General features: G+C 42.3%; 1 protein-coding gene across 1 annotated transcript in view; it reads left to right on the forward strand.

Moving 5' to 3' along the window:
- LOC110496862 (adhesion G protein-coupled receptor B2) overlaps positions 1-25,501 on the forward strand; it is a 459,244-nt gene that overhangs the window by 268,197 nt on the left and 165,546 nt on the right. Inside the window, 6 exon segments of the mRNA XM_090209074.1 lie at positions 8,026-8,127; positions 9,835-9,941; positions 12,922-13,116; positions 13,385-13,453; positions 16,986-17,094; positions 17,377-17,523. Coding sequence (XP_090065200.1) covers positions 8,026-8,127; positions 9,835-9,941; positions 12,922-13,116; positions 13,385-13,453; positions 16,986-17,094; positions 17,377-17,523 — 729 coding nt within the window.

A 25,501-nucleotide genomic window follows, 5' to 3' on the forward strand; every position in this document is an offset into this window, starting at 1 on the left:
CAAATTCAAATAGAGAAATACTCATTATAAAAATTCAGAAAACAAAACAAAGATTAACTTCTTGTGAATCCAACCACGTGTCAGTTTTTAAAAATGTTTTACAGCAAATGCATACCTTACGATAATTTGAGAACATAGCCCAGCAGACAAATCATTACAAACAGTAGCCTGCCAAGTAGAAGAGTTACACAAGTCAGAAATAGAGAAAAAATGAATCCCTTACCTTTGATGATTTTCATATGGCTGCACTCAGAAGACATTACTTTACTCAATAAATGTTCCCTTTGTTCGATAAAGTCTCTTTATATCCAAAAACCTCTGTTTTGTTTGCGCGTTTTCTTCAGTAATCCACAGGCTCAAACGCAGTCAAAACAGGCAGACGAAAAATACAAATTGTATCCGTAAAGTTCATAGAAACATTTCAAACAATGTTTATATTCAATCCTCAGGTTGTTTATAGCCTAAATTATCTATAATATTTCAACCGGACAATAACGTTGTCAATATAAAAGGTAAACCAGAAAGGCACTCTCTCGGGATTGAGCATGAAAAAGCTCTGTGACACGTCAGGGTCCACTCATTCAGACTGGTCTTAACCCCTCATTTATCAGAACTGTTGACATCTAGTGGAAGACATAAGAACTACAATTTGAATCCTAAGTCAATGGATACTTTAATGGCATTGAATAAAAAAATACAAAACCAAAAAAAAAACTACTTCATGAATGGATTTTTCTCAGGTTTTCGCCTGCCAAATCAGTTCTGTTATACTCACATACACTATTTTAACAGTTTTGGATACTTTAGAGTGCTTTCCATCCAAATCTACCAGTTCTATGCATGTCATATCCTCAGGGCCCGAGTAGCAGGCAGTATAATTTGGGCATGCTTTTCATCCAAAATTCCGAATGCTGCCCCCTACCCTAGAGAAGTTAAGCTCCTTAACCCTCTGATGGCTGCCGGCCCAGATGGCATCCTTAGCCGCATCCTCATAGCATTTGCAGACCAGCTAGCTGAACTGTTTACAGACATATTGAATCTCTCCCTATCCCAGTCTGTTGTCCCCACTTGCTTCACAATGTTAACCATTGTTACTGTACCCATGAAAGTGAAGGTAACTGAACTAAATTAGCACTCACTTTTTATTTTTTGTTTTATTTCACCTTTATTAGACAAGTTGAGAACAAGTTCTCATTTACAACTGTGACCTGGCCAAGATAAAGCAAAGCAGTGCGACACAAACAACAACAGGAGTTACACCTGGAATAAACAAACATACAGTTGTTGTGTCTTTGATATGCCGGATTAAGAGATATTCTATAAAATAATTTCTATGTAATTAATATTACCTGATTAAACTAATCAGGTAAATGTAATTAACTAGAAAGTCAGGGCACCACGAAATAATGTTTATAGAGCTGTTATCTTCCAAATAAAGTCTTAACCTCTTGATCCTACTTGAGACGCAGACGTCTCAAGTAGGCACCTGGAAATACAAATGCGCTACGCTAAATGCTAAATGTACTCGTTAAAACTCAAACGTTCATTAAAATACACATGCAGGGTATTGAATTAAAGCTACACTCGTTGTGAATCTAGCCAACAAGTCAGATTTTTAAAATGCTTTTCGGCAATTGCATGAGAAGCTATTATCTGATAGCATGCAACACCCCAATATACCTGAAGGGGACGTAAACAAAATAATTAGCGTAGCCGGCGCTACACAAAAACGCAGAAATAAAATATAAAACATTCATTACCTTTGATGATATTCTTTGTTGGCACTCCTATATGTCCCATAAACATCACAAATTGGTCTTTTTCCCGATTAAATCCGTCCATGTATGCCCAAAATATCCATTTGTATAGCCTGTCTAGTTCAGGAAAAAAGCTCTCTTCCAACACGCAACGTCATTTTTAAAAATTATATAAGTTGCCTATATTCTTTGACAAAACACTTCAACCTACTTTTGTAACCCAACTTTAGGTATTTGTAAACGTTAATAAGCGATCAAATTGATCACTGGGCGATCTGTATTCAATAGCAGCTACTCAAGAAAACAATGTCCATTTTTCAATCTTCCAAAATCGATTGTTGTAGGCTGGATGGAATGACGGATCTATTGGTCAAGTCTCAAAGGATTTTTGTCAATGAAAATGGCGTTTTTGGCGACATCGTGTGGAAGCTGTAGGAATTGCATCCGTGTCCATGTTAAATTTGGTGTCCTTTAAACAATACATGAAAGTGGCGCATGGATACTTTTTTCAGCTTTCAGTGACCACTTTTTCTTGCGCTTTTCGATGAAACACACGCTCTGTTATAGTCACAGCCGTGATTTAACCAGTTTTAGAAACTTCAGAGTGTTTTCTATCCACACATACTAATCATATGCATATACTATATTCCTGGCATGAGTAGCAGGACGCTGAAATGTTGCGCGATTTTTAACAGAATGTTCGAAAAAGGAGGGGGTAGAATGAAGAGACCTGGTCATATTTTACGTCAATAGCAGTCCATTATTAATCATCACCTTATTCAGTCTCATCTGAACATCGTAAACTCTTGCTTATCTTTCTGAACCCTGGCTAAAAAGTTGAATCAGCAATACAACATTTGGTTTAGTTATTTATTTACTAATACCTAAACAATCACACAGATGTCATAGAAGAAAACGTCCCTAGCGGATGGAACCCATATGACGGCTGGTTACACAAAGAATGGTGGTTGGGATTTGAATAAAAGCGCGGGAAGACCTCGGACCTTGTAAAGCTATGCTATCGTAAATACAGAATCTTATGCATTCTAAATAACCGCACATTTGGAAAAGGAAAATGCAAGAAATATTTACTCTGAGCTATGCTTCAATAGGTTGGTCGTAGATGGAAGGCCGTGTTGCCCAACAGATTTTTCCCTTTTCCTTTGAAGTATATGTCTTGTGGTAGATGGATACGCTGTAGTACCGTCATCATGTGTTAGAATAGATACTTTGTCCGTCCTTTCCTACCCTGCGTTTATAGCTACTGCTGCTAACTCATCGTCTAGGAGGTATCACTTCTTTAGTGAGTAAGAGTTCAAAGTTCATACCAAGTTGCCATCACGCTGAAGTTGGCTTAGTTCTGTAGTTTTATATTAGCCCTTTTAACGTGTGGACTGTCATCCTCACATCCTCGGGAATACAAATGTTAAATTTTCGTAAAGGGCTTATGTAGTAGGGTGAGAAGGGCATACTTCATAGTTCACAACCAATCTCTGTTCACATGGGTAGGGCCACTGAGTTGAGACAAGTTGAGATTGCATGCAGAATTCTGCAAAAATATCCTCCTTGTACAACGTAGAACACCAAATAATGCATGCAGAACATAATTAGGCCGATACCCGCTAATGATCAAAATCCAGAAAAGAGACGTTAAATTCTACAACCACCTAAAAGGAAGCAATTCCCAAACCTTAAATTTCTAAGCCATCCTCTACAGAGAGATGAACCTGGAGAAGAGTCCCCTAAGCAAGCTGGTCCTGGGGCTCTGTTCACAAACACAAACACACCCCACAGAGCCCAGTGGATATGAGAGTTTATCAAATGGGGTTTGTTTTCAAGTTATTTTTGGATCTGTGTAATCTGAGGGAAGCATGTGTCTCTAATATGGTCATACATTGATTGGGCAGGAGGTTAGGAAGTGCATCTCAGTTTCCACCTCATTTTGTGGGCTGTTACTTCTCTTAAAAGCCAGGTCTGCCTACAGCGGCCTTTCTCAATAGCAAGGAAATGCTCACTGAGTCTGTACATAGTCAAAGCTTTCCTTAAGTTTGAGTTAGTCACAGTGGTCAGGTATTCTGCCACTGTGTACTCTCTGTTTAGGGCCAAATAGCATTCTTGTTTGCTATTAATTATTTTATGTGTCAAGTAATTATCTTTCTGTTTTCTCATGATTATGTTGGTCTCATTGTATTGCTGTGCTAGCGCTCTGTGGGGTCTGTTTGTGTTTGTGAGCAGAGCGGGTTTAGGCCTAATTCTGCGCTGCATGCTATATTTGGCGTTTTACATTGTACACTGAGTATATTTTTGCAGAATTCTGCACGCAGAGTCTCAATTTGGTGTTCGTCCCATTTTGTGAATTCTTGATTGGTGAGTGGACCCCAGACCTCACAACCATAATGGGCAATGGGTTCTATAACTGATTCAAGTATTTTTTGCAAGATCCTAATTGGTATGTTGAATATTATGGTTTCTTTGATGGCACAGAAGGCCCTTCTTGCCTTGTCACTCAGATCGTTCACAGTTTTGTGGAAGTTACCGGTGTCGCTGATGTTTAGGCCGAGGTATGTATAGTTTTTTGTTTGCTCCAGGTGTCAGGTGCGTGAATGAGGACCCAAAAGCGAATTAACAAAACAGAGTTTCTTTAATGACGAAACACATGTAGGCTCAGATGGACAGGCAGATTCCGACAGGACAGGACAAGGTTAGATGAACTGGCAGATTCCGACAGGACAGGACAAGGTTGCAGCAAACACGACGATAGTCTGGTTCAGGCATGAGAAACACAAACGAGAATCCGACAAAGACAGAAGCAGGAACAGAGAGAGATATAGAGACCTAATCAGAGGGAAAAAGGGAACAGGTGGGAAAAGGGGTGAACGAGGTAGTTAGAGGAGACAAGGAACAGCTGGGGGAAGGAGGGTAAGAAAAGGTAACCTAATACGACCAGCAGAGGGAGACAGGGTGAAGAGAAAGAACAGGAACAAGACACAACATGACAATACATGACACCAGGTCATTGGAATTTGTATTTGTGGTCCTATTTGTGGTCCTTTCGATTAGACCTTTTTTTGGAACACCCTTATTTTGGTCTTACTGAGATTTATTCTCAGGGCCCAGGTCTGGCAGAATCTGTGCAGAAGATCTAGGTGTTGCTGTAGGCCTTCCTTAGTTGGGGACAGAAGCACCAGATCATCAGCAAACACTAGACATTTGACTTCAGATTCTAGTAGGGTGAGGCCAGGTGCTGCAGACTTTTCTAGTGCCCGTGTCAATTCTGATATATATGTTGAAGAGAGAGGGCGGGGCTTAAGCTGCATCTCTGTCTCACCCCTCAGCCCGGTGGGAAGAAATGTGTGTTTTAATGCATACTTGTTGTTTGTGTACATGGATTTTATAATGTTGTATATTCTTTCCCCCAACACCACTTTCCCTCAATTTGTATAGCAAACCCTCATGCCAAATTGAGTCAATGGCTTTTTTGAAATCAACAAAGTATGAAAATACTTTGTTTTGGTTTGTTTGTTTGTAAATTAGGATGTGCAGGGTGAATATGTGTTTTTGTACGGTAATTTGGTAAAAAGCCAATTTGACATTTTCTCAGTACATTGTTTTCACCGAGGAAATGTACAAATCTGCTGTTAATGATAATGCAGAGGATTTTCCTAAGGTTGCTGTTGACGCATATCCCACGGTAGTTATTGGATCAAATTTGTCTCCACTTTTGTGGATTGGGGTGATCAGTCCTTGGTTCCAAATATTGGGGAATATGCCAGAGCTGAGAATGATGTTAAAGAGTTTAAGTATAGCCAATTGGAATTTGTGGTCTGTATATTTTGTCATTTCATTGAGGATGCCATCAACACCACAGGCCTTTTTGGGATGGAGGGTTTGTCTTTTGTCCTGTAGTTCATTCAATGTAATTGGAGAATCCATTGGGTTCTGGTAGTCTTTAATAGTTGATTCTAAGGTTTGTATTTGATCATGTCTTTGCTGTTTGTTCTTTGTTATAGGTTTAGAACGATTGGAGAAGCGGTTTACCCATATATCTCCATTTTGGATAGATCATTCTTCGTGGGTTTTTTTTACTTCCAATTTTCCCAGAAGTGCTTAGATTCTTCATTTACATTGAACTGATTTCTGACGTGCTGTTCCTTCTTCTTCCGTAGTGTATGTCTGTATTGTTTTAATGATCCACGATAGTGAAGGTTTTCTGAGTTGGACAGGTTTCTCAATTTCTTTCTTAGGAATTTGCATTCTTCATCAAACCATTTGTCATTGTTGTTTTTTTCTTCGGGTTTCTGTCTGAGATATTTAGATTTGATAGGGAAGCTGAGAGGTTTAGATGTTACACTGCCAGGTTCACACCTTCACTATTTTGTCAAGGAAGAGACTTTGTTTTGGTTTGTTTGTTTGTAAATTAGGATGTGCAGGGTGAATATGTGAAAGTGATTGAATTTGTTGTTGCCTAATTGTTTTTTGGTAAGTTTACATACTGCATTCCTTTCATCTACGGCATGTCTTAATATTATTTAGTTCCTTTGGCTCTGATGCCTTATGATTGAGTATTGCTCTGTTCAAGTAGACTGTGATTATAAGGTAAAGGTAGCACACAGGAGGACATATTTCTCTGTTAAGAACATTTCCTTTTAAATTTTTAGACAAAAGTAAAATGTTCCTGTATTGATTAATTTAACAGGATTTGTTAGGTCTGCTCTATACCAAATTACCCCCTGAGTCTCTTCTCTGATTCACACCTGGTAGTTTGGTGGATGGGATTACCAGCTCTCTGTAACCTAGAGGGCAACCAGTGGGTCCGTCTCCTCTATACCAGGTTTTTTGTAGAATGACAATGTCTGTATTTCTTTGATGAAGTCCAGGTTCCTGATATTTAGGCCGAAGGGAGATGACCTCAGGCCTTGGATATTCCAGGATGAGATAGTGAAGGGTTTGTGTTCCATAAAGTGTCCAATGTTGTTGGTCTTCTGAGTAAGGCCAGTAAGTGTGAGCAGAGCCTGCTGAACATCTGGTACATGGCATGGACTAGTGTAAGAGTGGGGGTTGGTCCTGTTTGCCTGCTCATGGCCTGGTGTGTGGCTTCCATGTTGAGGCCCTCTTAGCTGGAGCGGGGGGCATGGGTTGGTTCCGTGACTTGGGGTGGGTGGTGGGGGGGGGTCACTCCCTATCCATCTCAACCTCTCCTCCTGCACTCTGATCCACTCTAGTGCTCTGTTCTTCTCCTGCTCCTGCTCTTTCTCCTGTTGATGTTGTCTCACCACAGTCCAGAGTGCAGATATGTATCTCTCCACCTCCAGCTCTTCGGGTCTGGTTGAGGGGGTGTTGTTGTGCTGGACAATTTTTTTGTGCTGACTGGAGTGTAATCACCTCCTGTTCCAGCTCCACCTGCCTTACCTCCAGCTGTGGGAATTTATCCTTCATTTCCATGAGGGAGTAGTACTCTGTGTTGGGAGGTTGACTTTTCACTCTCTCTACCACCCTCTCTCTCTCTCTCTCTCTCTCTCTCTCTCTCTCTCTCTCTCTCTCTCTCTCTCTCTCTCTCTCTTTTCCTCTCTCTCTTCTTCTCCATCAGCTCTCAGGCAGGGGCGAATTGTTCAAAGCCCTGTTCGCTGTGATTTGTCAGTGTGTCAACTACTGCAGCAAACAACACAGTTTACTAAGCATGCCTTTGACTGGGACTCTCTCACCTCTTGTGTGTGTGTGTGTGTGTGTGTGTGTGTGTGTGTGTGTGTGTGTGTGTGTGTGTGTGTGTGTGTGTGTGTGTGTGTGTGTGTGTGTGTGTGTGTGTGTGTGTGTGTGTGTGTGTGTGTGTGTGTGTGGTGCTCTGGAAGGCTATAGATCAGATGTCAGACATTGCTGCAGAGCATTCTATCAGAGCCCGTCCTTTGATGGCTCAAAGGTCTGTCCAATAGTTTGGAGGGGAACATATATTTAGATTTAAAAAAGGCTTTCTTTTTCACTTCTCCTTTGTTTTTTCTCTCTCTTTCTTTCCCCCTCTCCCTCGCGCTCTCACTCACTCACTCTCCCTCCCTCCCCCCACTCTCTCTCTCTCTCTCTCTCTCTTTCTCTCTCCCTTTCTCTCTCTCTCTCCTCCTTTCTCTCTTTCCCTCTCTCTTTCTCTCGCTCTCTCTCTTTCTCTATTCTCCACACTATGAGATTTGACCAAAGAGAGAGATGGATAAAGATGGATGAATATACTGTGAGTGTGTGTGTCCTATCTAACTCTCCCGCTCTCTCTTCTGTCTCTCTGCAGCACCTCATGAGATCTGTAGAGACGAGTACCTTGTAGCCATGACCTGGAAAAGTGCCTCGGCTGGAGAAACAGTCTACAACAAGTGTCCGACTAACGCCACTGGTAAACCTTATTCTACTATGACAGTACTATACTGTAACTATACTACTATTATAAACAGCGATTATGTAGTCTTAGTCAACAACAAGTGTCCGACTAACATCACTGGTTAACCATGCTACACTTATAGTATAGTACAATTACTAAGCTATAATGTAAGGATACACAGTAGTGATGTAGTCTAACTGCCTACTGCAAGTGTCTGACTCGTGCTAGTACTTATCTTTGTCAAGTTTCTTTGGCACTTGTAAGCTATGTGGTTGACGTAGTGTAAATTGTATGTGTGAAGAATAAATACAGGTTAATATTGTGGTCATTTAGATTGATGTTCAGAAGTATGTGTCAGAGACATAGCAGGCAGACCTATTCCTCAGGCCCTCAGACAGTCCCTATAGCAACATACTGCCTAACAGATGATGACTTTGAAGTTTGCGTGTTCGTGCACGTGTGTGTGTGTGCATGCGTGCGTGTGATTGGAATCTATTATCCTGCATGAAATGGTTTCCACCAGAGAAAGTAGTTAGTAAGGTGTCCCATGGGGGACAATTTTAAACTTCATCATATATGCAGTGTCTGTAATTCCCTCTCAATAACACAGATTGTCATTTATTAGGATGACTCAGACAGCTCTGCTGGGTAGTCACTAGCTGTACAGTAATTGTGTACATGTATACTGTATGTGACCTTATAGAGGAGTTGTCAGGTGGATGGTTGACCTCAGCTCTACATGATGTACAGTGTTGGAGACTGTACATGTTCAGTAGTATATATCTGAGTCATAGCAGGTGCCGACTCAGACACGGTCCTCAGGCAGTCACTCACTAGGCCCTAATAACAACACACTGCACTGTAAAAAATTGTTTTTAAAATCCTGTTGATTTAAAATAACTTACTGTCAGCCAGGGGGACAATGTTGAGCTTCACCATATGCTGTTTCTGTTTTTCTCTCTCAATAACTGTGTACACTGTGACCTTGCAGTGGTTTTGCATTAGATAACGTCAGGTGGTTGGTTGACCTCAGCTCTACGTTAAGGATGATTGACTATGTTGGAAAAATGACAATAGCATGTATGTAGTTATTAGATAACATAAAAAAAACTATTGCTGTCAAGATTTGCATCATCAGGTTCTCTTGTTCTCACTCACTCACTCACTCACTCACTCACTCACTCACTCACTCACTCACTCTCTATCTCTCGCTCTCTCTCCTTCTCTCTCCTTTTCTCTCTATATATATCTCCCCCTCTCTCTCTCTCTCTCTCTCTCTCTCTCTCTCTCTCTCTCTCTCTCTGTATATATATATCTCCCCTCTCTCTCTCCCTCATATATAAATATATATATATCTCCCCTCTCTCTCTCTCTCTCTCTCTCTCTCCCTGTATATATATATCTCCCCTCTCTCTCTCCCTCATATATAAATATATATATATCCCCCCTCTCTCTCTCTCTCTCTCTCTCTCTCTCTCTCTCTCTGTATATATATATCTCCCCTCTCTCTCTCCTTCTCTCTCTATATATATCTCCCATTCTCTCTCTCGCCCTCTCTCTCTCTCTCTCTCTCTCTTTCTCTCTTTCTCTCTCTCTATCCCTCTCTCTCTCTCTCCTTCTCTCTCTATATATCTCCCTCTCTCTCTCTCTCTCTCTCTCTCTCTCTCTCTCTCTCTCTCTCTCTCTCTCTCTCTCTCTCTCTCTCTCTATCCCTCTCTCTAGGATCTGCAAGTCGTCGTTGCTTGCTGGACGCTAATGGAGTTGCTTACTGGGGTCCTCCGAGCTTCGCCAGATGCGTCTCGATGGAATTCAGATATTTACATTTATCTGTAAGTCCCTTTTCACGCTCTCTCTATTCACATCTTATGTATTCAGATACAGTTTGTATTGTATTACATGCTCAATGAGCCACCTGTGCCGCAACGTTATTGTGAATGCATTTATGAAAGCTACTGTAAAACTGAATTAATAGGCCGGTGGTTTATTTGCTTAAATCACTGAACACAACATGCGCTTATTAGAGACTGGCTTCTATTTGAGCCAAATGTAGCTCATTTGCATAGTAAATTGCTTAATTTCAGCATTCACTTCCAGCTGTTAATCAATTTCTTAATGTCCTGCTCTAATGTGTTATCATTTACCCTGACCTACAAAGACAAAGTGCAGTAACTACAAATTTGGTCAAAAATCTTTGATCTGTTTTAATGGTCAGGTATATTATATGATTAATGTGCTATTTAGTTTCCTGACACAAGACAAAGCTAGTCGATCAGAATACATCATGAAGTACCAGAAATTGCTGTTTGTCTAAACAGAAAAACACTTTGAAGACAGATTTTGCAATTCATTGTTTTACGTAGTTCCTGCACTTTGCCTTTGTAGGGCAGTAGACACCGTGTCACATATTATTGTCTAAGTATGCCTCTGTAAAAAAAATGAAACAACTTTTCCTTAACAGTAAGTATTCTCATCTTTCACTGCATTTTCATCAGTTTTTACTTTCGCCACTAAAGGGCGATCGGACGATTTGTAGGGGTCTCTACTCCCGAAATTGTTGACTGTTTTTGTGCTTGCCAGTTAGCTAGCAGGCCTCAACTGTTAGCAGCCAATGGTTGTCAGTTTCTTACTGGTGATAAAAAACAGAAATCAAACATTAAACCTCATAAACAATTCATGGTAATTCATGGTAATTCATGGTAACCTCATAAACAATTCATGGTAATGCATGGTAATTCATGGTAATTCATGGTAACCTTATAAACAATTCATGGTAATTCATGGTAATTCATGGTAACATCATAAACAATTCATGGTAATTCATGGTAATTCATGGTAACATCATAAATAATTCATGGTAATTCATGGTAACCTCATAAATAATTCATGGTAATTCATGGTAACCTCATAAATAATTGATCTAGACCCAGCCTTTGTTTGAAATGGGTTTATTTGCTGAAATGTGTTGTTGCCCGGATATTAAAAGGGACAGGCAGTTATTTGAGAATCAGCGTTTTACGGTACCTTCTGTAAAGAAAGTGGAGGATTGTCAGAAAGTCGCCGATACATTTCTAAGCCATCTGAAATGTACATGTACCTTATGTAGCCATTAGCCTGTCTTCCACTTCCTCAATATTTCTGTGGCTATTTCCAAACTATGGACTTCCAACCTCTTCTAGCCTAGCCTAAAGCATGAATAAACTCAATAGCAAAACAGATCATTAATATACAATTTGTTCTCAGAGACTGACCTGGCCCAGCAACAGAAATAAATTAATGATTTGTCTGCCCGCATCCTACTTGTTTACGCAATAATAGACGTGGGATTGTATTCATAACGTTTCTTAAGAGTAGGAGTGCTTATAGGATCAGTTTTGGCGTTTAAATAATAATGAATAAGATTACATGAACAGGTGGGACCTGATCCTAGATCAGCACTCCTACTCGGAGATGGTTTAGAAATACTGGCCCTGATTAACTTTCTATGAAAATGAGTGGCATTGTCACATTGTTACCACTCTCTCTCTCTAATGAGCTATTCAATTTATCCATTGATTAATGAATGCGTTGGTTAATCATTGGCTGACTTCCTGCTGCGTGACCTCTGACCTCCTGTCTCCGTGGCAATAATGGAAGCCAGCAGGGGTGGGGGTGGGGGGGGTTGATAAGATGTGCTGTGATTGGTTGATTTCACTCTTAGCCTAGGCCTGTGCTAACTGCTAACTTTCATTAGCATATGGATGTGGTTCATTAGGTTTGATTGCTGTTGTGACTGAGGATTACCGTTCTGTATGTATGTATGTGTGTGTGTGTGTGTGTGTGCGTGCGTGCGTGCGTGTGTGTGTGTGTTTGGAATCTATTATCCTGCTTCAAATGGTTTGTGTGTGTGAATGAGTGTGTGGATAACAGTCAGTCAAAGTGCCATGCAGCATTGTGAAATACAATTAGTAACCAATATCTATCCAGTGCATTTATGTCTGCAGAAGTCCTTAATAAAGAGTAAAGGCTGAGGATTAGGTACTTGACCAAGGTGCTGGTCATTCATGTCATTCCCTATCTACATACCTACCTACAAGATCTGCTCACCACAAGTAAAAATATAGGAGCAAGATTAACTATTGTATGGATCAGAGGTCTCAGATCTCTCTTTCTCTACTCTCTACTTCGCCTCCATCTCTTTTTCTCTCTCTCTCTTTTACATTATATTTTTTGGTCATTCAGCAAATGCCCTTATCCAGAGCGACTTACAGTAGTGAGTACATACATTTTCATTCTCTCTCTCTCTCTCTCTCTCTCTCTCTCTCTCTCTCTCTCTCTCTCTCTCTCTCTCTCTCTCTCTCTCTCTCTCTCTCTCTCTCTCTCTCTCGATCGTCGTAATCACATTTCGACCAAAGTGCAGCGTGAAATCGGTTCGACATTTTTTATTATAAGTGAACCGCACAACAAAACAATAAAGAATAAACGAAACGTGATGTTCTGGAGTGCTCACGGGCAACAACACAAACACAGGTGGGAAAAATAACTACCTAGAGACAACGATTACCAGCTGCCTCTTATTGGGAATCATACAAAACACCAACATAGAAAAATAATATAGATCACAACATAGACATAGATATACTAGATCACCCCTAGTCACGCCCTGACCTACTACACCATAGAGAAACAATGGCTCTCTATGGTCAGGGCCCGACATTCTCTCTCTCTCTCTCTCTCTCTTTCTGTCCTCTCTCCCTTTCCCCCACCTCCCTCCCCCATCAGTCTCTAACCTGTGTTTCTCTCCCTCCTCTCATCCTCCCCTGCTGTCTCCAGTTGCGAGAGCATCTTGCGAAGGGTCAGAGGACCCTGGCTGGAGAGGGCATGTCTCAGGTCGTGAGGAATCTCCTGGAGCTCTTACAGAGGAGGAGCTACTACAGCGGTGACCTCCTGTTCTCCACGGAGATTCTCCGAAATGTGACGGACACCTTCAAGAGAGCAACCTACATCCCAGTACCCGACGACGCTCAGGTGGGTGGGGAGGGTGTACATACACACACACATACGCACACATAAACTCAAACCTTCAAGAGAGCAACCAACATCCGAGCTCCCAATGACATGCAGGTGGGTGGGGAGGACAGACGTGCACACACACACATTGTGCTGGTGGGTGAAGTGGGCTATACACACACTTACAGGAAGTAGCAGGCATAAACAAAACAAACACATGTTGCATGCACAATCACACCCCTCAGCTCCCCTACAATTCAACCCTCCTCTTCGTCTCTCTCCTCAGAAATTCTTCCAGGTAGTCAGCTATATGTTGGACATGGAAAATCTAGTGAAATGGGAAGACGCTCACCAGGTAGGCTTTTAAACGGTTGTTTTAGTGTGTGTGTGTGTGTGTGTGTGCGTGTGCGTGTGTGTGTGTGTCGTCCATGTCAGAGTGTCTGGTACTGTCACGGTTGGATGAATTTGATTGCAGTGTTTATGTTATTGTGAGAAGAGTCGTAAAAACACACCTGTTAACCATTCAGGATGGATCATACCCCATACTGTGTGCACGTATTGACAGTGTGTTTGTATGTGTGTGTGCGTGTGTGTGTGTGCGCGTGTGTGTGCATGTGCGTGTGCGTGTGTGCGTGTGTGTGTGTGTGTGTGTGCGTGCGTGCGTGCGTGCGTGTGTGTGCGTGCGTGTGCGTGCGTGTGTGTGTGTGTGTGCGTGCATGCGTGTGTGTGTGTGTGTGTGTCCATATTTTGTTGTTAATAAACAATGCATATGACCCCCTCCTCCATGCCCTTGAGCCAGGCTGGGTTTATTTGCCATCTGTAGTCAGTAAACAATAATGCGTAAACACTGGAGATAATACCCCAAACATACACTGAGTGTGAAAAACATTAGGAATACCTTCCTAATATTGAGTTGCAACCTGATTTGCCCTCAGAACAGCCTCAATTCATCAGGGCATGGACTCTACAAGGTTGGATGCTGGCCCACGTTGACTCCAATGCTTTCCATAGCTGTGTTAAGTTTGTTGGATGTACTTTGTGTGGTGGATCATTCTTGATACACACGGGAAACTATTTACTGTGAAAAATCCAGCAGCGTTGCAGTTCTTGACAGACTTAAACTGGTGCGCCTGGCACACACTACCATACCCCATTCAAAGGCACTTCAATCTTTTGTCTTACCCATTCAACCTCTGAATGGCACACTTACCCAATTCATGTCTCAATTGTCTCAAGGCTTACAAATCATTCTTTAACCTGTCTCCTACCCTTCATCTACACTGATTGAAGTGGAGTTAACAGTTGACATCAATAAGGGATCATAGCTTTCACCTGCAAGTGCAAGTGCTGGTTAAGTGTTTTTTTTTGTGTGGGAGGGCCTAGAGACCTGAGGTGGCAGAACGGAGTGCTCGGGTTAGGGTGTTGGGTTTGAGCAGAGCCTGAAGGTAGGGAGGGGCAGTTCCATGGGTAAGTACCATGGTCTTGTAGTGGATGCGAGCTTCAACTGGAAGCCAGTGGAGTGTGCAGAGGAGTGGGGTGACATGAGAAAACTTTGAAAACCAGGCTGGCTGCTGCGTTCTGGATAAGTCGTAGGGGTTTGATGCCACAAGCAGGGAGCCCAGCCAATAGCGAGTTGCAATAGTACAGACAAGAGAGCAAGTGCCTGGATTAGGACCTGCACTGCTTCCTGTGTGAGGTAGGGTCCTACTCTACGGATGTTGTAGAGCATGAACCTGCAGATGCGGGTCACTGCTTTGATGTTTACAGAGAAAAACAGGGTGTTGTCAAGGGTCACGCCAAGGTTCTTTGCACTCTGGGAGAGGGACACTGGAGATGTCAACCGTGATGGAGAGGTCTTTGAGCGGGCAGGCCTTCTATGGGAGGAAGAGCAGTTCTATGTTGTCCAGGCTGAGTTTGAGGTGGTGGGCCAACATTCAAGTTGAGATAATTGCAAGACACGTAGAGATGTGTGTCGCCAGCTGGGTGTCAGACGGGGGAAGGAGAAAAGTAGTTGAGTGTCATAGCAATGTTAGGAGACACCATGTGAGGATATCACGGACCCGAGTGACTTGGTGTATAGAGAGAAGAGGAGAGGGCCTAGAACCGAGCCCTGGGGGACACCAGTAGTGAATGTACATGGTGCAGAGTTAGATCCTCTCCACGTGACTTTATAGGAGCGGCCTGCCAGGTAGGATGCAATCCAAGAGTGTGTATAACCTGAGACGCCCAGCCCTGAGAGGGTGGAGAGGAGGATCTGATGGTTCACGTGTCAAAGGCAGAGGATAGATCTAGGACGATGAGAACAGAGGAGAGAGAGTCAGCTTTGGCAGTGCGGAGAGACTACGTGACACAGAGAAGAGCAGTCTTGGTTAAGTGACCCGTCTTGAAGCCTGACTGGTTTGGGTCAAGAATATTGTTCTGAGAGAGATAACAAAAAAGTTTATCAGAGACTTTTTGAGTGTTTTGAAAAGAAAATAAAGATTAACAGGTCTATAGTTTTTGATATCAGATGAGTCGAGTGTTGGTTTCTTGAGGAGGGGATCAACTTGGGCCATTTTGAAGTCGAGAGGACACAGCCAGTGGTCAAGGATGAGTCTGGTCAAGAGATGGTCTGGAGAAGGGAGGAGGGGATAGGGTCGAGCGGGCAGGTTGTCAGGCGGCCAGACCTCACAGGATTTCATCTGGAGAGAGAGGGAAGGAAGAGGTCATGGCGTAGGGAACTTCTGTGGGCCTATAGAGCTATGGTTAATAGTGGTGGTTAATAGTGGTGTGCTATATAGGAAATACTGAGCCATTTGAGATGCAGCCTCAGCTGTCCTCACTTCCTGACCTCAACCCCTCCTTCCACTAATCCACAGATGTCCATCTGTCTGCCCTATCTCAACACGTTGCTCTCCTCCCTTCCACCCAACACATTGCAAAGCTAATCTGTCTTCCTACAGAGAACCATTTACTTCTGACATAAAACCCAGGCTCTTTCACTTCTTATTATATGCTTCTTCTCTATCATTTATTTATATCTCAATGTTCAAAATGTTGAATCCAACAACGTACACTAAAAGGCATTATGTCCAATGTCTGCTATTTAGCTGCACTTAGCTAACGGCTAACGAGTACGAGCAAGCCAATGACTGTTGTAGTGGGTTGGTTGGATAGAGGATCAAGCCAATAACTGTTGTAATGGGTTGGGAGGATGGAGGCTCTGGGTGGTAATGGCTGCAGGGTTATTGGTGATTCTTTCTTGTGACACTTCCTTGAGGTAACATGAACTTAACAGGAACAGAAGAGATACTTAGCTTGGTGCATGAAATGAGAGAGAGAGCAAAATAGATAAATGAGAGTGATTCATTCAATATTTGTTTATGAAAAAGAGTCGATTTCACGATATTGTTCTCTCTCTGTCACTCTAACACTCTTCCTTCTCTCACCCTCCTCCCCCATTCTCTCTTTATATCTCTCGCTCCCTCCCCCTTCTCTCTTTCTATCTATCTCTCTCCCGCCCTCTTTCTTACACCCTCCCCTTTCTCTCTCTCCTCCTTTCTCTGTCTGTCTGTCTGTCTGTCTGTCTGTCTGTCTGTCTGTCTGTCTGTCTGTCTGTCTGTCTGTCTGTCTGTCTGTCTGTCTGTCTGTCTATCTGTCTGTCTGCCTGCCTAACTCTGTCTGTCTGTCTGTCTGTATGTCGGTCTGTCTGTCTGCCTCTGTCTGTCTGTCTGTATGCCTGCCTGCCTCTGTCTGTCTGCCTGCCTGCCTGCCTGCCTGCCTGCCTGTCTGTCTGTCTGTCTGTCTGTCTGTCTCTCTCTTTCTCTCTCTCTTGCTCCCTCTTTCTCTCTCTCTCTCCCTCCTCCATCTTTCTCTTTCTCCCTCCCTTCTTCTCTCCTCCTTCCCAGGTTTCTCCTGGTGCGGCCCATCTCATGCGTATATTGGAGGACTTCATCCATCTGATAGGAGATGATCAGAAACCCTTCCAGAGTTTCCTGGTGGTCACCAACAACCTCAGTGAGTAGTCAGTTTAACACTCACAGGTAGGGTTGCAAAATTCCCTTAACTTTCCATAATTTTTCAACCTTATCTTCAACGCTCCCAAGTTAATAACTAAATTCAGAGTTTTTTGGTCACATTATTTGCCTTTCCTTTAGTTAGCACATCTCTACCTGTTTTGGTTGGACGTCAACTCATGTTTTCTGTATGTCTCCATAAGGATAACTATGTGTTTTGTCTCCATAGCGATAACGATTTGTTTTGTCTCCATATTGATTACAATATGTTTTGTCTCCATAGTGATAACAATACAGCGAGAGCCTGTGACAGCGGTGTCCAGTGACATCAACTTCCCCATGAAGGGTAGGAGGGGCATGAAGGACTGGGCTCGATCTGCTGAAGACAAACTCTACATCCCCAAAGAAGTCTTCACCCTCACCTCCGATGGTGAGAGATCATGATCTTCATCATCATCGTCGCCCCCATCAGAATTATTGCCATCTTCAACATCGCCATCATCAGCAGCTTCATTGATGTGGTCTACATTGTCATCATCATCGCCATCGTCGTTGTTGCCGGCGTCTTCATCATCACCTTCATCATCATAATCACACTCCTCATAATGAAATGTGTCTTCAAACATCCTCTGAAGACTCTCCCTGACTTCACCACACTTACGTCAAGATGTCCTCACAAGGTGTGTGAAGAGTAATACAGGTTGTCCTAAACCTAAGGACTGGTTTAAAGTCAGCTCATTCGTAATATTAATCCCATCCAAATCTACCATATCAATCATTTTGTCTTGGCGGGAAGGATACTATCCCAGCTCTAAAAACATTCTGCTTTTCAGGAAAGGGCCTCTGATAATACATATCCTATGCGAATTGACACCCCTGTGTTTTGAGGGGTATTACAGAGTTTAACAGGTGCTGCAGACCAGTTTGCTGAAAACAGAGTGCTGTGCATGTAGCCTTCAGATAAATGATCTGTGTTGTCATATATCAACTTTCCCAGTGCCTACTAAAATACTTCTCTTTTAAAACATTAAGCGGATGATTTTGTGCCAAGGAATTGATAAATCGACAAATATGTCAGTTAATTCAATGATCTGGAAACAGTTAGTTGTTCTTGCTGCCTTTTCTGAATTGAAACCCATAATTAGGCTATCCCTAGACAAGTTGAAATACTGTATCTTCACGCCTATAGCCTCCAGGCTAGGGTCATAACGGTCAATTTGGATAACTTATGCTGTCCGAATCGTCCTATGGAAGAACAGAAATACTAGGGTAATAATTATGTAACCAACGTTCAATAGTAATACTAGTCCCGTGCAAATAGGGCTTTAGAGTATGTTATGTCAGAAGTCCTCAAAACACACACTTTCTTATATAATCTCTAAACAGCAAGAGAAAGTAACAAGCCTGGTCGTCTGTACAAAGTTGGAGGTCATGACCCTGTCAGAGATAAGATTCTCAATCGTAAGGCCTAGCCTAAAATCCTCCAACTTTTAACCCAAATCAATCATTATACTACCATAACAGTGAAGGATTGTCTCACGTCCTACTTTGAGCTCCTTTTCAAATCAATCCATCAATCAAATTGATTTATAAAGCCCTTTTTACATCAGCAGATGCCACAGAGTGCTGTACAGAAACCCAGACTAAATCCCCAAACAGCAAGCAATGCAGATGTAGAAGCACGGTGGCTAGGAAAAACTCCCTAGAAAGGCAGGAACCTAGGAAGAAACCTAGAGAGGAACCATGCTCTGAGGGGTGGCCAGTCCTCTTCTGGCTGTGCAGGGTGGAGATTATAACAGAACATGGCCAAGATGTTCAAACGTTCATAGATGACCAGCAGGGTCAAATACAAATAATCACAGTGGTTGTAGAGGGTGCAACAGGTCAGCACCTCAGGAGTAAATGTCAATTGGCTTTTCATAGCCGATCATTCAGCATTAGAGACAGCAGGTGCGGTAGAGAGAGAGAGTCGAAAACAGCAGGTCGGGACAAGGTAGCATGGACATGGTCCTAGGGCTCAGGTCCTCCGAGAGAAAGAGAAAGAGATAGAGAGAGAGAGAGAGAGAGAGAATTAGAGGGAGCATACTTAAATTCACACAGGACACCGGATAAGACAGAAGAAATACTCCAGATATGACAGACTGACCCTAGCCCCCCGGCACATAAACTATTGCAGCATAATTACTGGAGGCTGAGACAGGAGGGGTTGGGAGACACTGTGGACCGATCCGACTATACCCCCGGACAGGGCCAGCCAGGCAGGATATAACTCCACCCACTTTGCCAAAGCACAGACCCCACAACACTAGAGGAATATCTTCAACCACCAACTTACTACCCTGAGACTTACTACCCCAAGTCCAAGTGTATCCAACGAAAATCTCACCCACAGCACGAACCCGAGGGGGACGCCAACCCGGACAGGAAGATCACGTCAGAGACTCAACCCACCCAAGTGACGCACCCCTCCTAGGGACAGCATGGAAGAGCACCACTAAGCCAGTGACTCAGCCACCGTAATAGGGTTAGAGGCAGAGAATCCCAGTGGAGACAGGAGAACCGGCCAGGCAGAGACAGCAAGAATGGTTCGTCGCTCCAGTGCCTTTCCGTTCACCTTCACACTCCTGGGCAAGACTACACTCAATGGTAGGACCCACTGAAGAGATGAGTCTTCAATAAATACTTAAAGGTCGAGACTGAGTCTGCGTCTCTCACATGGATAGGCAGACCATTCCATAAAAATTGAGCTCTATTAGGAAGCCTACGTCTTGTGACTGTAGCTTATGTGTAGGTACGGCAGGACCAAATAGGAGAGCTATGTAGGAGCAAGCCCGTGTAATGCTATGTAGGTTAGCAGTAAAACCTTGAAATCAGCCCTAGCCTTAACAGGAAGCCAGTGTAAAGAGGCTAGAACTAGAGTAATATGACACAATGTTTTGGTTCTAGTCAAGATTCTAGCAGCCGTGTTTAGCACTAACTGGAGCGTATTTAGTGCTTTATCCAGGTAGCCGGAAAGTAGAGCATTGCAGTAGTCTAACATAGAAGTGACAAAAGCATGGATACATTTTTCTGCATCATTTTTGGACAGAACGTTTCTGATTTTTGCAATGTTACGTAGATGGAAAAAAGCTGTCCTTGAAACGGTCTTGATATGTTCATCAAAAGAGAGATCAGGGTCCAGAGTAACGCCAAGGTCCTTCACAGTTTTATTTGAGACGACTGTACAACCATCAAGATTAATTGTGAGATCCAACAGAAGATCTCTTTGTTTCTTGGGACCTAGAACTAGCGTCTCTGTTTTGTCCGAGTTTGAAAGTAAAACATTTGCCGCCATCCACTTCCTTATGTCTGAAACACAGGCAACCAGGGAGGGCAATTTTGGGGCTTCACCATGTTTCATCGAAATGTACAGCTGTGTATCGTCCCCATAGCAGTTAACATTATGTTTCCGAATGACATCAACAAGAGGTAAAATATATAGCGAAGACAATAGAGGTCCTAAAACGGAGCCTCGAGGAACACTGACAAGTACAAGTACAGAGGACAAACCATCAACAGAGACAAACTGATATCTTTCCGGCAGATAAGATCTAAAACAGGCCAGAAAATGTAGACCAATTTGGGTTTCCAATCTCTCCTAAAGAATGTGGTGATCGATGGTATCAAAAGCAGTACTAAGGTCTAGGAGCACAAGGACAGATGCAGAGCCTTAGTCTGACACCATTAAAAGGTAATTTACCACCTTCACGAGTGCAGTCTCATTGCTAGGATGGGGTCTAAAACCAAACTGAAGAGTTTCGTATACATTGCTAGTCTTCAGGAAGGCATTGAGTTGCTGCGCAACAGCTTTTTCAAAACATTTTGAGAGGAATGGGAAATGGATCTGCACAGCTCACAATCAACCTGTATTCCCTGTAGACACAGGGGGAAAGCAAAGATTTGGGGGAGTAATTGGGGTAAAAAGTGCATAGAAACAGATGAATAGGGACAGAGAGACAGACATAGAGAAAGAGATGAGTATATCTCTGTTTCTGATCTTGACCTCTGCCCCCTCAGAATAACAAAGGCCCCACAGGAAATTACACTCACACACACATGCACACACACACATGCACACCCTGACTTCATGTGTGCCTCTTGCCATGCCCATGAAAGGTTACAATGGTGTCAGCAGTGTCTGGGGTCTCTGTCTGGCTCTGAGGACACAGCTCCTCTCTCTCTCGCTCTCTCACCCACTCGCTCTCTCGCTCTCCATCTCTCTCGATTTGTCTTCCCGTCTCACCATCTATTTCTCTCTCCTTCCCTTTCTCTATCTCTATCACTTTCTCTATCGCTCTCTCTGCCTCCCCCCTCTCTGACAGGGCCTTTCTCTCCCTCTGTCTCATCCTGTATAGTCAGAGTGATGGCAAGAGAATGACGCTGCTGATGAGAGGTCAGAGTGGCCGTGCAGAGAGCTCATTGTGACCAGTGATCGGATGTTTATCATCGTGTTTGGTCATTACACCTGTCATCAAAGCCATTCTCCCACAGACAGTCCCACTGATAGGCTCACTAGGCTCAAGACTTGCTGTAGCACAAACAAAGTGCAAGTGTGGACACATACACACACACATATGCACACACACGCATGCATACACACGCACACTCACGCACACACACACACACACACACACTGGCCTATGATAGGCTCATGACTTGCTCCACAGCCCAAGACCAGCCTTGTTCACTGATCCGTAGGATGACACTGACCCAGATATATAGAGAGGCTAAGACACACATATACACACACAGATAACCACATAGAGCCATGCACTAGCTCACACTCACACATACAGTACACACACACATTCAACCTCATAAAAGATAATGATCCAATGACAGGCCAGAAGTTCAGGGTGTAATAAAGAAATGGATACATAACATGGTTTATTCATTTCTACCCAGCACTATAACACAACCCATGCAACAGTTGACCCTTGACTTACGCTTAACTTACAGCTGCAATGGATCTCAAATGCATGTCGGCCATGTCTTTAGATTTAACTGGCTTTCATGGATGCTTGGTGCTTCATCTCAATCTGGATATCCTCTCATTCAATACAGATGACCGTTTTAAGATTTCCCATTTCAGCTAGCCGACACCGATTTAAAACGCTTTAACAAGACCGGGGTGACCAAAATCTGTTTGTGGAAAAGGAATTTATTCAAGTTTGTGCGACATAATGGTCTCCTGGTCTCAATCAGGTTGTCTGTAATGAGCAGAGTTGGGCAGTATTTCTGTTACATGTATTTTAAATATGTTTAAAAACATTAAAAATGTTTTATTGACATATTTTCATCTCCCTCTCTCTCGCTCTGTGTATGTGTGTGTGTGTGTGTACGTGTATCTATTGGTTACACATACTTGTCAGTACATACACACAAAAAGTAGGTCACAGGGGGATAGACGTTGGGCCGTGAGGAGTTGCTTTATTTGTTTGAAGAAGCCAGGTTTGCAGTTAACTTCTGTGCAATTATGGCTCTATATAATATTGTACATTTCCTTGAATTTTTTCTATACCTGGGACTGTGAAAAGACCCCTGGTGGCATGTATGGTCTGGTAAGTGTGTGTGTCAGTACTGTGTATGAGTTGACTATGCAAACAATTTGGAATATCCAGCACATTAATGTTTCTTACAAAAACAAGAAGTGATGCAGTCAGTCTTGCCTCAACTCTTAGCCAAGAGAGACTTGCATACATAGTATTGATATTCACCCTTTGGTTACAATGAAGAGCTAAACATGTCTCTGTTCTGGGCCAGCTGCAGCTTAACTAGGTCCTTCTTTGCAGCACTTGACCATGTGACTGGACAATAATCAAGACAAGATAAAACTAGAGCCTGCAGGACTTGCTTTGTGGAGTTTTGTGTCAGTTTGAGATGAATGCTCTTCTCTATAATCTATGATTTGATTTGATTTGATTATAAGCATGCTGAAACTCTGTTGTTCATTTGTTTACAGGGAAATTGGATTGTATTTGGTCAAACACCATTTTTTACAACAGTTTGCTAAGAGCTGGCAGCAGCTGATAGGTCGGCTGTTAGAACCAGTAAAGGCCTCTTTACCATTCTTGGGTAGCGGAATGACTTTGGCCTGAGGACAAACACTTTCCTCTAGGCTCAGATTAAAGATATGACAGATAGGAGTGGCTATAGAGTCAGCTACCATCCTCAGTAGCTATCCAATCTAAATTCTCAATGCCAAGAGGTTTGCCATTATTGATCGATAACAATAATAACAACATTCTAACTTAGAATGCTTTTTTGGTTGTTGCATGAATGCAATGGCTCACTGTTCATTGTTGGCATTTCCTGCCTAACTTTGCCCACTTTGCCAAGGAAGTAATGAAAAAATAATTGGCATCATCAAATGGTATTGTGATGAATTATACATCTGCTTCGTTCAAAGAAGGAGTAGAATTTGTCTTTCTGCCCATAATTTCATTTAAAGCACTCCCAAGTAGTTTTTCCCATTGATCTTGGCTTCCTGGTACAGTTTCTTCTTCTTTTTGTTGAATTTAGTCACATAATTTCTCAATTTGCAGTAATTCAGCCAGTCAGATGTGCAGCCAGACTTATTAACCACTCCTTTTGCCCCATCTCTTTCAACCATACAGTTTTTCAATTCCTCATCAATCCATGGATCCTTAACAGTTCTAACAATCCGTTTCTTAACAGGTGCCAGTTTAGAAATAATTGATAAAAAAAAGAAGCAAGTGCAGTGTCTGGATGCTCCTTATTAATCACATCAGACCAACAAATATATTTAACATCTTCCACGTAAGAGTCACAGCAACTTCTTTTGTATGATCTCTTATAGACTATTTTAGGCCCAGCTTTTAGAACCTTGGCTTTCCTGGTTGTAGCCATTACAGTATATTGTGATCACTGCATCCAATGGTTATGAATACAGCCTTAGAACCAAGTTCTACAGATCTTGTAAAACTGTGATCAATACATGTGGATGATATACTGTAGTTCCTGTAGGGTTTGTAAACACCTTGGTATACAGCAACACCTCCCCCATTGGCATTACGGTCTCTTTTGTGAATGTTATATCCTTGTATTGCTACTGAGGTTCACAATTGTGTAGCCCCCGTTCACCCTACATTGGTATCAAAAGTGGGATGGCACTATGGTGTGAAAAGTGTCTGCTAAATTACCTAAATGTAGATGTAGATGTAAAAAGTATTACTCTAATGAGCTCCGCCCAGAAACAAGGCCAATGACAATACCCAATGTGCTTTGCAGTTGTTCATTTTCACATGTACAGTATATGCATTTTGGTCATTTAGCAGACACTCTTATCCAACGTGACAGTGTGTTCAACTCAGCTGAATCTGGTAATGAATGATGTGGCTGTTGAACAAGTTGAGGAGACTAAATTACTTGCTGTTACTTTAAATTGTAAACTGTCATGGTCAAAACATATAGATTTTGACCATGATATAGTGGTTGTAAGAGAGGTCTGTCCGTAATAAAGAGATGCTCTGCTTTTTTAACACCACACTCCAAAAAGCATGTCCAGCAGGCTCTAGTTTTGTCTAATCTTGATTATTGTCCAGTCGTGTGGTCCAGTGCTGCAAGGAAAGACCTAGTTAAGCTGCAGCTGGCCCAGAACAGTGACACGTTTTGCTCTTAATTGTAATCAGAGGGCTGATATAAATTCTATGCATGCCAGTCTCTCTTGGCTAAGAGTTGAGGAGAGATGGATTGCATCACTTCTTCTTTTATAAAAAACATTCATGTGTTGAAAATCCCAAATTGTTTGCATAGTCAATTTACACACACTTATCCCACCACACATGCCACCTGAGGTCTTTTCACAGTCCCCAAATCCAGAACAAATTCAAGAAAGCGTACAGTATTATATTGAGCCCAATTGCATGGAACTTCCTTCCATCTCATGTTGCTCAAATAAACAGCAAACCTGGTTTAAAAAAACAAAATAAAGCAACAACTCACGGCACAACACCTCTCCCCTATTTGACCTAGAGAGTTTGTGTGTGTGCATTGATATGTAGACTGCGTGTGTCTTTTTAAAAAATGTATGTAGTTCTGTCTTTGAGCTGTTCTTGTCTATTGATGTTCTATGTTATGTAATTCTGTTTTATGTTTTGTGTGGACCACAGGACGAGTAGCTGCTGCTTTTGCAACAGCTAATGGGGATCTTAATAAAAATACAAAAAACGAAGGTAGATAAACAACAACATATCACAGTTATAGCAAGTAAGATGTGTCTGTAACCATTACTGAGAATGTTGTTGCTGTTCGGCTGGCAACTTGCAATTGTATTTTTGTATTTTAAATACAATACTTAGCAAAAGTATCTTACATTTTATTTTGATACATTCGTTTTTTATGTATTT

This window comes from Oncorhynchus mykiss, chromosome 18, assembly GCF_057628025.1.
Source record: "Oncorhynchus mykiss isolate SJ-2025 chromosome 18, ASM5762802v1, whole genome shotgun sequence".
NCBI lineage: Eukaryota > Metazoa > Chordata > Actinopteri > Salmoniformes > Salmonidae > Oncorhynchus > Oncorhynchus mykiss.